At 36.8% G+C, this 16,453-nt stretch overlaps 1 protein-coding gene across 1 annotated transcript in view; it reads left to right on the top strand.

Annotated features, from left to right (window-relative positions):
• PRMT3 (protein arginine methyltransferase 3) overlaps positions 1–16,453 on the top strand; it is a gene marked incomplete at its 5' end in the record, with an annotated part of 70,943 nt that overhangs the window by 21,251 nt on the left and 33,239 nt on the right. Inside the window, 3 exons of the mRNA XM_026850690.1 lie at positions 1,682–1,781; positions 10,087–10,165; positions 15,231–15,418. Coding sequence (XP_026706491.1) covers positions 1,682–1,781; positions 10,087–10,165; positions 15,231–15,418 — 367 coding nt within the window. The remainder of the gene's footprint in view (positions 1–1,681; positions 1,782–10,086; positions 10,166–15,230; positions 15,419–16,453) is intronic.

Genomic DNA, 16,453 nt, shown 5'->3' with positions numbered 1-16,453 from the left:
TCTCTCCCAGAATTCAGGTTCGTTCCTAGCATGCTAAGTACTAGAAACAGTGCAACCCATGTGTGTAAGTGAACTGGAATAAGTGGCCACAAACTTGAATAAATGGCCTGAGTGGCATGATTCATTCCTAGGGTTACATAGTAATTTTTAAGTAAATGCTTATCTTTTTCTTACTCAAAATAACTGCCCATACAATTTCTAGTGCAGTGAATGACTTGATTTTTGTCACTACTCACTGTTATGCTGGAATAGAAAGTTAAAGTATACTTAGTAAATAGCATCTCAGCCTTTTTGTAGGAACAATGTGTAAACTAAGTTGTTTTGTTTGGGTTTCTATACCTTACAATTGCAAACAAGTATCTAATGATTTAGTCTTTTTCCTCTCTTGTAAATCAAGTCCTTGTATGTGGTCATTTAGGATCCTTAGATCTCTTTTTGTCCTTCTTAACTGTTGTGGTGATAGCTCTTTAGCATTTTCTCACTTTGAACTTCTGCTTTTACTTCTGTTTACAGCATTAAATATGATACTAGTGATGAACTGCTACTCTTCTAACAGAAGACTGTCATGTGTAGAGTATTTAATTGATCTTTGCAACAGCCCACATGCTCAAGTAGCCCTTTGACCCCTTCCTTTCCCTCCCTTCTTTCTGATCATTCTCCCATTGTCTTTTAGATTGAATTTTTAATGTGATTACTGATCTGCACTGAAAGCCACACAGAATGTAAGATATCAGGATAGGGAGGGAAGGTGCAGAGATATGAACTGCAGTGGAGAGATAAATTTCTTTGATGGGAATACTTTTCTCCCCTCTATAAGAACAGCTATTGTAATAGTGGTATGTTCAAGAAAGACTAATATGCTTTGCCAGGAAGAAGAATGCTAAATTTCAAGCACTTAGGTATTTAGCAATTCCACTGTCGTGCAGTTTTTGTTTCAAAAATGGTTCTCATGTCACAGTACCTTCCTCCTCACACAGGATGGTTGTACCCTTACTTGCCTATGAGGTAATACCTGATTACTGCAGTTACTAAACATTGCAGATGGTTTTGGCCAAAATCACAGTGGGAAGGTGCCTTTATTGTGGAATACCTTTAATACTGATCTAGAAATCACAGTGGGGAGGATTCCTTTAGTGTGGAATAACTGTAGTAGTGATCTAGAGGGAATGTTTGTTCTCAGTGACTTTGCAGCTAGTTTTGCTAAATAATAAAAAAACCCCAAACAAGTCATGCAAAACAGCTTTGTAAGGAAGTTAATTTCCATTGCTATCCTGGTGTGATGAGGAGGCTCTAATCACTATAGACTTATGCTACAGGGGTCAGAGAAGGAGAGCAGGGAACAAGCAACTCTGAGTAAAAAGGAGTGCCATTTTAAATTGTCGTCTTCTCTATTTTCCTGATTTCTGAAAGCTTACACATTTGCATGCACAGCACACTGGAAGTATACAGATTTACTGTCTACTATCTTTGCCTGGCACTTCTATCTGCTGCTATTTTTGGTTGCTCAGAAGCTTTCTCTCTGAAAAGTAACCAAGAAGAGGAATATTACATTTTAGTGTTTTCTTGATGAGTTAAACAAAGTTAGTTATTGGGGGGAGGGAGAAATGCAAAATATAAACATCAGAATATCTCTCTTGACAGTGTAAATTGGAAATATGAATTAATTTGTTGTGACTTGCAGATTAAACAAACTTGAAAATACCATTACATTGGTCAAAGGAAGAATTGAAGAAGCTGATCTGCCTTTGGAAAAAGTGGATGTAATTATATCTGAATGGATGGTAAGGTGCATGAGTATTCTTTTAAAGACAGTTATTTTCAGGAGAAAAAAATCTATTGTCTTATTTAATTCAAAAAATTATTTTCTAAGCCATGCTATTTTTTAACAAAGATCTGTCATGCTTGCAACAGTGTATCTGACAGTGTTGGAGAGGGGATGATGGTTGTGTGGTACTCAGATGCAGTTCCTGATCCCCCTTGTTCATGCCCTTTCAAGTCAAGGTTCTCTTAAGTACAGCTGAGCTGGTTTGGGTACAGCAGTAAGTGTCTGTTATGTAGTGAGTATACAAATCTACAGCAGTACTCTACTCCGTAATAGGGTACTTCTTTTTAGGTGAAATTAATGAAGAAATATTGTATTAGTTATTTAGCTAGATGATTCTGATGTAAAATACCTTCAGTTTGTGAAGACCACTAAACACTATCCTGAGTGTGGGAAGGGCGGTGAGGTAGGGAGCATGTGCAGCGGGAGATCTGCAAATACATGTAGAGCTTGAAAACAGCGTTACTGTTCATGGCATTTTTTTATTATGCACTTTTAAAATCACTTATTCTTATATTAAAGATGATGGACAACAGGAGATGCAGTATACAGTGTGTAAAGGAGCCGTTTGCTGCAATCCACTGGATTTCACCCATTTGCCTGTTACCTTTATTCACATGCTGGCTGATGACTTACACAGTTGTGCTTGTTACCTGCCATTGATCCTAATAAAGAAATCTGTGTTACAAAGACCCAGTGCCAGGCTGAACTTCACAGTGACTGAATTAAGTCTGTTCCTTACCAGTGTGGTAGGAATCACCCCCTGTGACTTTTTGTAAACTTCCACTATTCAGTCTCCTCATTTTGCAGACCTTCAGAATGCATTTGAAAGCACAGGTTTTCTTCATGCTAGTTCCCACAGTTTGGGTTAAAGAAAAATTATTTTGCCCTTCAAGCTTAAGATCAATAATGAAAACAGAATATAAGTTACTTGTTTTGGTGTTTTGTTTTTAAACTGTGGCTGTTGTACTGTATGCAAGGGCCTTCAGGAGCGAGGTCACATGTTCAGTATCGATCCATATGTATCTAACTAGTGTCCAGGTAAAGGTGGAAATATATTTTTTTGGTTTACTTTTCTGAAGGTTTTTGTAGTCCATATTTCAGCGAGCAGGAAATCTGCAAAAGTTTTTCTTCCACTACTATAATGAACGTTATTTGAAGCATGAGATTAATTTAGTGTTGAGGTCACTAGTTTCAAGGAAGGTTTAAGCCATTGGCCTAAACTGAGGATTTAAAAATAGTGTGTTATGGTTAGTGATTTCTGACAGTATAGTGACTTCACTAGAAATGTAATTATAGTTCTTTCAGGGAAACTTCTTATCAGTTACCTAATACGTGCACCAAGAATAATGTTCCCAGAATCACATTTCTCATTCTGGAGCCCAAGATTTGGTTTTAAAAGCAACTTGGGCATTTAAGTGCTGAAGTCATGTAAATCAGTGCCTCTAAGATGAAGTAGAGGATTTCAAAAAGCTGCTCTTATAAGAAATGAAATATTGAAAGTTCCATGTTTCACATTTGTGTGCTAATTTACCTTTTAATGTCATAATATATAGTCATGTGCATTTCCCTTAATGGGGTATTCTAAATATTTAGCAATGTTAGCATTTTTATAGGTTGCTGCAATACAGAGATAAAGAGGACAGTGCCCTGAAAATAAGATTGATAGCTGCACAGTGTATGCACTGTCCAGAAAGGAACATTATGTTGCCTAGATGCAAATGAAGATTCCTTTTTGTCTGGCTTTGTGTGAATTTGCTTTTTGTTTTCATTCCTTATATGACACTGACCACTGTGAAATCTTTTGTTAATAAGTAAATGTAGTGCTTGAAAATGTTGGAAATGTGAAGTGTGAGAGCAAAAAAGGAATTCAGCCCTTTAGAGAATCTCTGTGGACTAGCAGGAGAATTCCAATGGGAACAGTGTTTTTTCTTTGTAGCAAAAATATAAAAAGTTGCTGTTCTGTTTAGAAAACAAACTGCTTTTAGACTAGTAAACATCATCCCCTCTTGTGGAGCCACAGCTTTGTTTTGTTTGGTATGGACTGTAAGCTTTTTTAGAACCATCTGTGGAGCATCAGAAAACTAAAAACAAGTGTGAAGCGACAGAATGGAGGCAAAGGAGAAAAAAATACTGCATCCCCCAGGAATAGTTCTAGAACAGGCTTTCTCAAAAAGGAGGCATCCAGAACAGTGTATTGTAAAAGGTGCAATATTGCATTAGGAGCATCTCCAATGCAATGTTTTCTGATGATCGTTGTCTTAATTGTGTAAGTGACCTGTAACTTCCACAGACTGCTTGCTGTTCCTACTTCTCTTTCATTTTTAAATTTGTTGCCTTAAAATATGACAGAATGGGAGAAGCATCTTAAATATTGCACAGTGGGTAAGGATGTGTGTTGTGTATGTTTTTATATATATCTATATCTATCTATATAGATATAGATATATATATCTCCAGATCACATTTCAAATGTGTATTTTACCATCTTTCACAATAATACTTTTCAGATTTAAATTCAACTGGATATGTTTTTGTTATCTAGTTTGAATGATGAGCAACTGTCTTTTCAGTGGCTTTATTTAAGCCTATGAAAGAAATTAGCAGGGATCTTGCTTTTCACATAAAGACTAACTGCTTTGTTTGTGACCTCTGACATATGTGTGTTTGTTAAAATCAGACCATAAGCAGGGCATCTGTGTGATTGTGTTTGACTGCAACCACTACATGTAAAACCATGGAGAGGGGCAGTGGAAGCTGCGATGAGCTGTGAGCTGCTCTGTTGGTGTCCAGAAGGCAGATTGCTGAAGACTGGGGGCCTGTTGAACTGCTGAAGAGCCAGATGAAGCTATCTATTTAGACTTTTTCATGCTGAAATGTTTCATGCATTCCTTTTAGGAAAACATGGCTGAAGTATGCAGCGTAACACAAGGACTTCTTGGGTGCTGTGAACCAGGGGGGCAAGGGAGAGCAGGTGGACTGAGGAATGGTGGGAAAGTACTTAGGAGTTTTATACACTGGAGGCTTGCTCTCGGTCAAGATCACATTTATGTATTCTCCCCAGAGATACTCTATTTTAAGAAACAATTATATTTTACTGTAATTTGAGTAATTTTTCATACAATACATAAGTTTGAAATGAGAGCTCTTAGGCAAAATACTGGAGCTAGTTTTTGGTTAAATTGAATGCTTGGCAGAAAAAGATTTGCTGTCAGCGTCCAGAGGTGGCTGTGTCATTGCACACATGGATTTGGGTGGTGTAATTGTAAACTTCATAGGCTGCTTGCTGAGAGAATGCGAGCAGAAAGAAACAAAATGTACGTAATATTTTTCTGGAATGTTCTTACCCAGCTGCATCTGTGTATAGATGTTTTTCTCTTGGTATGCTTTTACTTTTTCTCTAGCTAAGACTATAAAGCTGGAGGTTGAGAGTTGGATTCATTTGAAAAATGTGTGCAGTTCTTGTTCGTAAGGGGTTTTACAGTGAGAGACAATTGTCTGAGATGGTTGTCTCAAATACGGTGTCAGAGTACAGCACATTCTCATAAATTGCTGGTTTATGCAGTGCTTTATGATACTGAATATGTAATAGAGTTTTACACAAGGTAAAACTGGGAAAGCGATGGACTCTTAAAATAAACCAAGGATGGAGTCCAGAACACTTGTCCCTTAATTGTATCATTGCTTGGGGAGCTAATGTCTTTGGTTTGTTTTTTTTTGTTTTTTTTTTTTTTTGGTGTGTGTGTTAGATAATTTTGAGGTGCTATCAGGTTGAGCTGTGGATGGGAGGTATTCAGCATCTGGGGAAAAGGATTAGGAAGTGAGCATGTCTGAAACACTGGAAACCATCTTTTCTCTCCTTTCTTCTTTCCTGTTTCTATGATGGATATAGAGTGATGACACTTTTTTTTAACAGTTACTAGTTTTTTCTGTAGTCTTAATGTTCTTTATTGTTTCTATTAGTATTTGGAGGTGCATTAGTGTATGTGTTCTATTTCTGTAACAGTAATAATTTATAACTTTATGTAAGAATTGAGCTTTTCTTATGTTTTTAATAATGCTGTGTAAAGTGCATACTAAGTAACTGAATGCTTTAATTTCTTTACTGCAAAATGTTTTTTCTAAAGGAATTTTTTCCTTGCATGAAAAAAATACATATTTTTTTGGATAGCGCCAATAATGACTATCAGTCTTCTGTTCTTCAGATCTTCCCATTTGGTGTTCTCACTCATAGTTGTTTAAGGACACAACAAGGTGTGCACAATTTCAAAGTCAAGATGTGGTTTTGACGTGTGGACTTGCTCTGTCAGTATTGCATTATTTCCTTTTTTAAGGAATGTGAGATATCAGCGTGAAGGCTGACTTAGCATGAGGGACATGGTGCTGCAGCAAGGCATGCAGATGAGTTTACATGTAGCTGCTGCTTCTCATTTAAATGCGCCACAGGTTTTGGGGGGATTTTGTCAAATAAAAAGTAATTTTTCACAAAATTGAGTGGGCCATGTCACTTCTGTCTTCTGTTAATGCAAGATTGCATTTTTTGTTTTAAATCAGAATCCATTGTCCAGTCTGTTTTGCATACCCTGTGTAACTTGTTTTACTCTGTATTCCAGTGGAAACCTTTTAGTTAGAAACTTCAGTTTAAGAAAATATATATATTTTTTTATATATATACTGAGAGAGATTTTAAAGAAGTCCACTCTCTAGACCAGTTACTTGATAGCTGCCTTTCAATTCATTAAATATTCAGTTTTGGTCCTTACTGAATTGGGAGTACAGACCAGGTTAATATATGTTACAGAGAATAATAAAATGGATCTTTGATAGAAGGCAGGGAGAGGAACCCAATGCTTATTCGAGTAGTTAAATATTTCTTCTCAGTTCTATTCTTACATGTTTTTTCTGTGGTACTAAAACTTCTGCTAATTCCTGCTGCTGTAAACTTGCTAATACCACTTCTGGAAATATATATGGCTTTCACCAGTAAGTAGAAAATATTAAATGAAGGAAAACCAAGTTCCACTAAGGTATTTGATAGGAATGGACAAGGGAGACGTACATGAAGAGGCATTTTTAGTCTGAAGTAATTTGTGTTTTAAACAAAACATTTTTCTTTAGTATTCTCCATAGAGGTGTACTTTAGAATTCTGTGTTGTTCTTGTGTCTTGAGGCTTTTAAAGAGCTTTCTCTTTTTCTCCATGAAGAATATTGCAATGAATACAGAAGCACTAATGTTGAAAGAACTTTTTATACTTACAGTTTGATTGATAAAATATTTTTATGCAGCTGTGAATTGAGTGCTATAGTGTATTTGAATAATAGAGGGAAATTAAATAATGCAGGATATTAATCTGTCAAAGTCTTGTGAACCTTTTATAATTCTGTTAACACAAAATACAGATACAAAGGTTATATAAGAAATGTGTATCACATTCCTCTGGATTCAGATTTGTCAGTAGACTCATGCATTTTTGATAGCTGACTTGTTGGATGGATATGGTGTAGGACAGACGTATGCTTGAATGGAGTAACTCCATAGTGCTGTGCATTTCTCTTCCTGTCCAAATCTGTTTATGGGTGGTTTTGTTGTTAGCTGGAGAACCACCATTTCGTTTCAGCTTTGAAAACATGAAAATAACTTCAGTTTGAGAAAGCTTTTTAGTAGAAAACACCTAATATGACAGCATAACATTTAAGATGTGCCATGTGTTGTTTAACAGAGAACATGTCACCTTTTATGTGTCTTAGTTTAGCCACTAGCAAGATTGAGTTATTAATATGCGACTCACAGATTTGTTTCCTGGAGATCTCTTTGCAGTAATTAATTTTGAGGATGCTAATACACTCTTAAGAAAAAACAAACCCCTGAACATTCTTGGGGTGGAAGCAAAAGTGCCCCACAGCATCGTGGGGAAAAACGTCAGGTATAATTCTCTTTCCAGATGGCATCCCTACAGGTGAGGCAGCAGCCTGTGAAATTACATTCTAAATTACACTACAGATGAGCACAGCACACTGAGCAAAACGCTTTGGTAAAAGTAATAAATTACTTGATTCAGTACCATTGACGGTTTATGTAACTTACAGGAATGCTATAATGAATTGGGGGGGAAGGTAGAACTGGGATGGGGGGAGAACCATCAGTGCCAGAGTGGAAAGGTTGGGGAAAGGACGGTGAGAATTTCCTGTGTTTTTCATGAGAAGGTGCGTATTCCAGCTGTATCTTGCGCTTGTTTGGCAGATGTTGTAGGTGATGGGCATTTTAGGCAGGAAGAAGTAAGTGAAGAGATGATCCGTAAAAATATCGCTTTGTAACTCACTGACTCTTGCTGGTAACTAGACTTCAGATATGTCCTTGAGGTCACATTTAACATACTGTGAAAACAACTCATTTTCAGTTAAAAGCATCTGGAAGGAATTTTTATGAAAACATTCTTTTTTTTTAACTGCAAGAATAAGTATAAAAAAGAAAACTGGTTCTACTCTGCTTTTGGTTTGCTGTAGGCATAAAATCATCTCTGCCTGATGCCGTTGGAGCTCCTGGCCTTGTCAATGATTTTGCAAAGCTTATTAAAAATGATATTGCTCACAAAGCAGTAGTCTCATTCTGGGCTTATTAAGGACTTGATAAAAATTAGGCAGTAAACTGGAAGAACAGGCAACATTTGGAAGGAAACTGTGCAGTCGAGCATTGTTACCAGAAGAAACGGGTGTTTCCATTATTTTCAAACTATGTTCTTATTAAATACAAATACATTATGCTTCAAGCTTCTGGTTTTCTAGTTTTGTTCTTTTTTGTGAAGGCTGTAGTGTGGATGGTGATGTTTATAAGCAGTTCTGAACTTGCAGCATTTTTTGTTCTAAGAGCCTTGGGCAAAATAAACATCTCTGATGGCATAAACTTGAAGTACACTTGGTGGCTTTAGCAGTGCAGTTCCCATGCAGTGCTATCGGTCTTCAGTACTGTGGCATGATGACTTCAAAAATAAAAAACTAAAAGAAAAAAAAAAATCCCTATAATTGTACAAATATGGAAGAATAGTAAAGAGGAAGGAAAAAGTCTTAGTTTTGCTTTGTTTGGTTCCTGCTGACTGGGCTTATAGGACTGCAGGTCCAAAGCTGGACTTGTAGTTGTCCTTTTTTTGTTCTTTCCTACTGGCAAGCACTGTATAAATCAAGCCATGTAGCTAAGCTGTGTTTTTAAGCAAAACAAGAATTAGGATGCTAAGTGAAAATCCAGAATGTATGGCAGTATGATTTATCTTAACTGATTTGATGTTGTAAGAATGCATATGTGGATTAAATGTGTTACAGTATTCAGTAAGAACAGGGATTGTATTCAAACTTGGAAGATAGGAGGGGTGTGAAATCAGTAAATCAAGGGGAAACAAAGGGCTATATATCTCTTAAATCTGCAGTTTACTTAAAAGTAGTTGAGAAATCGGATGTTTTAGCTAAAATGCTGATTTTATGTGATCTATATTGCTTTTTATATCGCAAATGTTTAAGGAAATTTTTTTCTGTTTCAGAAAACAGCTGATTTGCTTAAGTTATTCTAAACATCTATAGTAGTATGATTAACCTGCTATAAAATTAACCTCAACACAAAAAACCCCTATGCAAATCTAGTTCTAACCTTCTTTTATCCCGAGAATTTTTTAAGTTCAAGTCCTGCTAAATGATGTAGAACATCCAGAGAACCCATGCCTCTGGTATATGATTTATTTCCAGCTGTCATAGTGAGCATTGCCCAAGATGGTACAAGGCACCATGAGGTTGCAGATGCGAAGTAGCAAAGATGCATTCCATTTGGTGTTTCTCTGACAATTATTTTAAAGTTATTTGCAGTTATAAGTGGGAAGGGATTTTCCTGGTTGTCTTTTGTTGGGTTTTTTTGTATGTTGCCTCAGAGTTATTTTCAATATATACAACTTATCACTTGGTTTAAGTTGAATTTGATTTCTTTTGATGTAGGACTCTACAAGGTAATTATTGTTGTGGATTAGATATTTATTGCATACAGTTTATTAATTTAGTAGGTGCTAAATAGTTGCCATTTGGGAAATTAAAGATGATAGTTCATGGAACTAAAGTTTTGAACTGACAATGCTGCTGTTGACCAATTCACTGCATGCTTGATTTTGCTGAGGTGTATGGGCACATAAAGTTCTTAAACTGTGTTGATAAAGCCTATCTGTAGATTGATTAAATATGCTACCTAAGAAACATAATGATTTCTAAGTTCTTCCCATTTCTATCAACAGGGTTATTTCCTTCTTTTTGAGTCAATGCTGGATTCTGTCATCTATGCAAAGGACAAGTACCTGGCAGAGGGAGGCTCAGGTTGGTGCGCATAATTCTTTTAATAAATTTAGCTCTGGGGGGAAACTAAATTAACTCAGAGACTTAGAATAAGCTATGCATGAATGAGAAAGTTGCCAGTCTAAATGAAAAATGTTTCCATTAGTGTGAGCTTCAAGGCATTAATTTACTGTATGGGTAATAGAAGAACATTAGGTGGAGTATCAAGGTCTCAAATTAATGGTGTTTTTTAAGAATAGAGGGGTTATTTATTCTTAAGTACAGTCTAAATTTTTCCTCCCTACTTCTTCCCACCCGTGTGGATGTTTGTTTTCCCCTTTGAAAATCCCGGTTTCTGCATGACTGCTAACAGAGACTAGTAATTTGTATTCTGTAAGATGTGATACTGTTTGAGTAAGCTAGTATGAATTAAAAATGCATATGATGTTTTGCTGGAGGAGGAAAGCTGTGTGGGGAGGACATGGTTTCAAACACAAGAAGCAGCATGAAATAACTAATGGAATGATATTGTTTCAGTTCAGCAGATTTATCCTGTCCTGGTGGGAATATGCCCATTTTCTTCATGGTTTGAGGGTAGGGAAGTGACAGAACAAAAAAGTTTTATTTTGAAATAGAGTTCTTGTATCCTTTTAAGTAGCTTAGATGGTGTCATCTTAAGCAGTGTTTAAATGCCTGTAAATATTTATTCTTCATGTAATGCAGCTTTCTGCATGAGTTATGCATGTGGTTTATTCCTTGTGCTTAATTCCTTTGTCAGTGTTGTATTTCATATTGACCTTTTCAATCGTAGTCATCAGTCTGGGTTTTTTTTTTTCCCCTTTTGTGCTAACCATGCACATAGTTAGTTTCACTACACTGACTTAATGATTGGATTAATGACTGTGTAACAGTACTCGCTGCAGTGCTTGCCTCTGATTGCAGGGAGCTTTTGTATGCTACAGAGTGCAGCAGGAAAAAGGGGTTTTGTGCAATTGTTCAACATTTAGTCACAAAGCAGAAGATACAAGTAAGAGATTACTGTTCGCATGTTTTAAAATACTTAGAAGCCACTTGACCAATGTAACAGAATAAGAGCTGTTTTGTTTTCAGTAATGAATAGTCCAGCCAGACCCAGAACATGGTTGTGGTGTGCTCTGTATCAATATATGCTGACAGATTTACACTGCAATATAATTAAATCTAGGGACATCCCTTAAAACTATAAGAAATTGTTTTGTTTGCCTACTACTTCCAAAGCCTTCTGAAAAGGGCCAGAAATTTTTGACCTCTATGGAAATTGCCATATTATCTTGTTCTTTAGCTGTATTGTTGGTAATTTGCTATGGCTTTTGCCTCCCAAAGTTTCCTTTGAGAGATAGGGGGTGCAGGTTCTGCAGTACACAACCTTTGTGTTCCGAGAATGGTCTTGGGCCCATATTTGACTCTTCACAAAGCGTACAGGATTGTACAGTCACCAGTTGGTATGGCCAGATTTTAAATGGAATGCTGTTTCTTTAGGATGCTTACAATTACTGCTCTTCTGCCAGCTTGTATAGCAGGTAAATGCCTGTGCCTGAGATGTGTGAGAAGTTGCTCAGCGAACAGCTTAGCAAGACAGACGCTTCTGCAGTGTTAGATGAATAGCAGCAGAACTGTGGGCACATCCAAATTCAGATGAGCCAAAACTGAGAGCGTGTTCTGAGGTGAAGTCTTACCACAGAAACTCCTGAATCTGCCATAAAGCTTAATTTTGTCTCAAGCCACTTTGCGCTATTGAGCCCAAGACCGTTATTACAGGGACTGTTTGAAAGCTGAAAAAAGCAATGGAAGCAGCTGCAATTTGGCCAGACCTTTTGGTGATTGAGCTGGGAATAGAATCCAAATTTCTAGATTTGTGTTCAGTCAGTCATATCGTCGTTACTTCAATTTAGCCTACTGGCATGCTGAAGTGGGTTATGCCAAACTGTCTAGGGTGATGTGTACAGTATATAATAGCTTTATTTGGGAACATAAAATTCTTGCTGCACAGGACCCATCTGTTTGTTCTTTAAAGCTGTTACTTGCTGGAGTATAGGTTTTTGCACACCCTTATGTGTGCAAAACTTGGTGGGGGTGACACAGAGAAGGACAGCATCATTCAAAACGTAATACGGTTTGCTTGTTCACATCAAAGTGATGATGGTGTTCACTTGGAATTATTTCCGTATATCTGGAGGATTGCTGCCTTACCCTTCAGTGTCCTGAAGTTTGTGAGGCATTGCTAAGGGATAAAGGATTTCCCATCGTATTCTGTTCACCACGTGAGCTGTTACTACTGACAGATGACTTCTGGGCACTGAGTCGAGAAGGACACAGATGGTCAAAACGATGAATCTGAGAGAGCACTGAGGATTATGTGCTTTTGTCCAATCAGAATTTTGTTCAGTTCACCTGTGAGAAGGAATAATTATTAAATTATGGGCTTAATCAGAAAAAAATTACAAGTCTGTCAGGATTGCACAGGAAAGTGTTACAGGATTGCAGAAAGAACAGAGGCTTTCCAGGGAGATCCAGGATAATGCCTGAAATGACAAATGCAATAATCAGCAGATGCTTTTAAACATTTATAGAAGTCTACAGCATTTAAATGAGTTAAGCTGATATTTAGATAACGTGCTTATATTTCCAGTCAAACTTCAGTGTAGTATATGCTTCTGGACATGGGTGGGTTTGTAAATTTGGAACTTGATGTTTGCCTGTGCCCTGTTACGGGAACACAGATTTAATTTTGTGAAGGTCTGAAGAGGCATTCTTTTTTTGTTGTTGCTTTTGTCAAGCTAAACTAAAAATGCTGATTAGATTAGAGCATTAGCTTTTACATTTTTACTTTTTCTTAAGCACTTTGTATAATCGATCATGAGTTCCACTGCTGATTTAAGGATTTGCTGTGTGGTCAAAGATTTAATAAAAACTGATTATGGTCCCACTCAGATACCTCACACTTGATAGACGTGGTAAACTTTTTGCTGTTAACAGAATGTTCCAGAAATGTGGGCTAGTCTGAGGAAGGAAGGTTATAAAGTAGTTGATCACTTCTTGCTGTGGCTTTCATTTTTGTTTGCGGTGTCTCTAGCATGCTCCTATAAGTGTATTCTGTAACTAGGGATTATAGTCTCTTTTCTTCCTTGTTTTCACCATACCCCTTATGTCCTATGAAGAGCATTCTCCCAAAAAATACTCCCTCAAAGGCGGTAGTCGTGTCGTCTGTTTCATACTGTCTTAATTTTTGGACCATCAGTGGTAGCTCTAGAAGGTTTGAAATGCTGGGAGGTAAAGCTGGATATAATGCAGTTGTCACACTAGTAAACAGCAACATGAAAGCTTGGAGAAATGGACATCCATGGCTCCAGAAACTCATTGCAAGTATTCTTACCACCAGATGTTGATTTGATTTTTTTTTTTTTAAGTTTTTTTTATTTGTGCATGTGTGACAGTGGTCAGTTGTGCTTGGAACCAAATGATTTGTTGCAGACAAGACAGCTTGAATGCCTTCCTGTTTTGATTTTCATCAACCTGCCTTGTTACTGCTGTGTTAATTGTAGGCTGTTCCTGGAGAAACCTGCTTTGAGTTCCTCATCTGCAAAGCAGGAATGATGGTAGCTTACCAATGGGATTCTAATTCAGGCTTACTGGTATTTATTATGATGTTTTAAATAAAAAGTGAGAAATGTGACACTGTGTTCATATTTTGTATAAACTAGTCATTCCAGTTGTAGAGGTGGTTGCTTAATGTCTTCATATGGAAAAAGAAAAAGCTTCTTTAGAGAAGGTTCTTCTTTATCATTAATATGTATAAGCTTATTTCCTTTAGGCTAAATCTACTATTGCTATATAGAAGGTCCAATTTCAATTTGCTGTTTCTATCTTCAGTATTTTACAAGGCAAAAAAATACTGCTTTTCTGACTTACTGTGCTATACCAATGATTTCTCCATACTCATTTTGATAAGCTAACAATTTCAAGCAGAGCTGAAGACAAAATTAATTTTACAGTTCACTAGATTTTGGGGAAGAAAAGAGAAACTTAGCTTCAGTTTTATTAACACTGCCACATTCATGTGTCATTAAAAAATGAAATAAAATTAGGTGTTTATTAGTAGGCATCTTACACTGAAGCCAGGTCAAGTATTCAATGCACGTGGCTTTAAAAGCTTTAAAAATCCTGAAAACAAAACATGGGAACTTCTTTGTGAAAAGAAACCTAGCTAAATAAATATAAATTGAGCTTCTCTTTGATAGTCAGCCAGGTTCAATAGCAGCTGTTCTCTGTGCTAAAATCAGTAGTGGATAGAGATTTCCAAGAGATTGACTGGCTTTGCTGTAGGCAGCTGTTAAAAAGGCAAATGTCAGTCTTCCACTACTGTTTGGAAATGCTGTAAATAGGTACTCCTGAAGATATTCCTGGGAGAAGGGAAAGCATGAATGGGAGGATAGTGTAAGCATGATAGCTGTCATCCTAAAACCTGGGGGGAATCAATGAAGTTCTCTTCTGTTGGGTCATTTCCATACTCTTCAGGTGCAGATAGAAGAGTGGTTATTCTCTTTCAGTAACCAGAAATATTTATTTAGGTTGTAAGGCGAGTATCAGCCAGACGTGATAAGAAACAGGAATAAAACTCCAGAGTTAAGAATATTTGCTCTTTTCTGGAAATCCGGTCATTTCACAGGGGCTTCTTGTTATTGCAAAGCCCTCACTTGAATCTTCCTTGGGGTGTCTTGTCTGCAGTTATTAAATACATTTTAGGTCAGTCTCTGCATAGAAGCCAAACTAGGATCTTCCAAATTATTTTCCTCAGCAAGTTTCCAGTCATTTTGTGGCAGCGGGCTTCAACTACAAAGATATTTTATCACAAACAGGTAATACTGTTACCAGAGTAGTGTGGGAAAATTAAGTTCTAATGTCTCGTTTTTTCAAATGGGACTTCAGAAAATAAAGTAGCAGAAAAAGTGTCTTGTTCAAGAGCTGAAAGAAGTTCTCTTTGTTCTTTTAAGACATTAATCACAGAGAAAGTAAAACAAAAAAGGTCCTCTTTATGCATGTCAACAATAAAATCTTTCTGTTGTTACAGTTTATCCTGACATTTGCACCATTAGTCTAGTAGCTGTTGGGGATATGAATAAACATGTGGACAAGCTGCTTTTCTGGGAAGATGTATATGGCTTTGACATGTCTTGCATGAAGAAGGCTGTAATTCCAGAAGCTGTTGTGGAGGTGCTGGATCCAAACACGCTGATATCTACAGCCGCTGTCATTAAGGTACCCTACTTATTAAATTTTTAGTTGTTAGATTAGAAGTTTTCTTTTTTTTATGAAGGAGGGGGGAAAAATACACATACACAAACTTGGGTATCTTCAGAATGATACAAATACAGTAAGGCTCTTGGTGTTAAGACTGAGACTTGTATTAATTGCTTTACCAAGTTTAAGCTCCTAATAAAGTAATCTTCCTATATTTAGGTTGTTCTTTTCTACATTTTCATCTGTCCAAGCCCAAATTTACTTGCGTTTTAGTAAGTTACAAGTTGCATAACTGAAATTTTAAACTATACCAAAGAAACCCTACAATATAGAATTATCTTCTACTTTGCTTTCCTCTTCACCTCAGTCAGTGTATGGAGTTGTAGGGGAGCTTCATACCTATTTCTGGCTTTAAAGATCTTTCATTGGAGGATCACTGACTGTCACCTTCGTCTAACAGGATGGCCATGTCTGAAAAAGTAATGGTAGTTTCTGCAGTATTTGTGGAATTAATTTTATGCTTGGTTTTCTGTGTTGTCTTTTTTTATGGCAGCTTTGTGATGGGGAATATTGGCAATTCCTTGCAGCTACACCATAGGTAGTGATTCCTGTGAGAGAACACCTATGTGATGAGATGTAATTCCAGAACACTGACTAGATTGAAATTCTCATGAACTTTGTGATTCGTAATAATTTGAACAGTTCAAGTTGAGAAGACTATTATAAACCAAGATTTTTGGCTACAATGGTATTCTAATTATTGTTCATATAGTTACTTTTCTATTGTAAAACACTTAAGGCAGTAATATTACTGCTCTTCAGTGGGAATTGCCTGTTAAATAGAGGTAATTTCTATTTAAATGCGTTCCTATCCTATTTTTATGTAGAAGAAAATGGGTTTACATAATTCATCGCTGAACTTGACACCCTTACTGAGGGTAGTTCCAGTCTTCCAGCGTAGTTGCTTGTTCATACTTGTTGTATTCAGTTGTCATTCTGCCTACAAAATCAGTAACAGGTGAAGTACAGTTTTGTTGTAAGTATGTCCTGATG

The sequence above is a fragment of the Athene cunicularia genome (genome assembly GCF_003259725.1).
Source record: "Athene cunicularia isolate RWA chromosome 5 unlocalized genomic scaffold, athCun1 chr5_part3, whole genome shotgun sequence".
Classification (NCBI taxonomy): Eukaryota; Metazoa; Chordata; class Aves; order Strigiformes; family Strigidae; genus Athene; species Athene cunicularia.
This window is presented reverse-complemented; position numbering and strand designations above follow the sequence as displayed.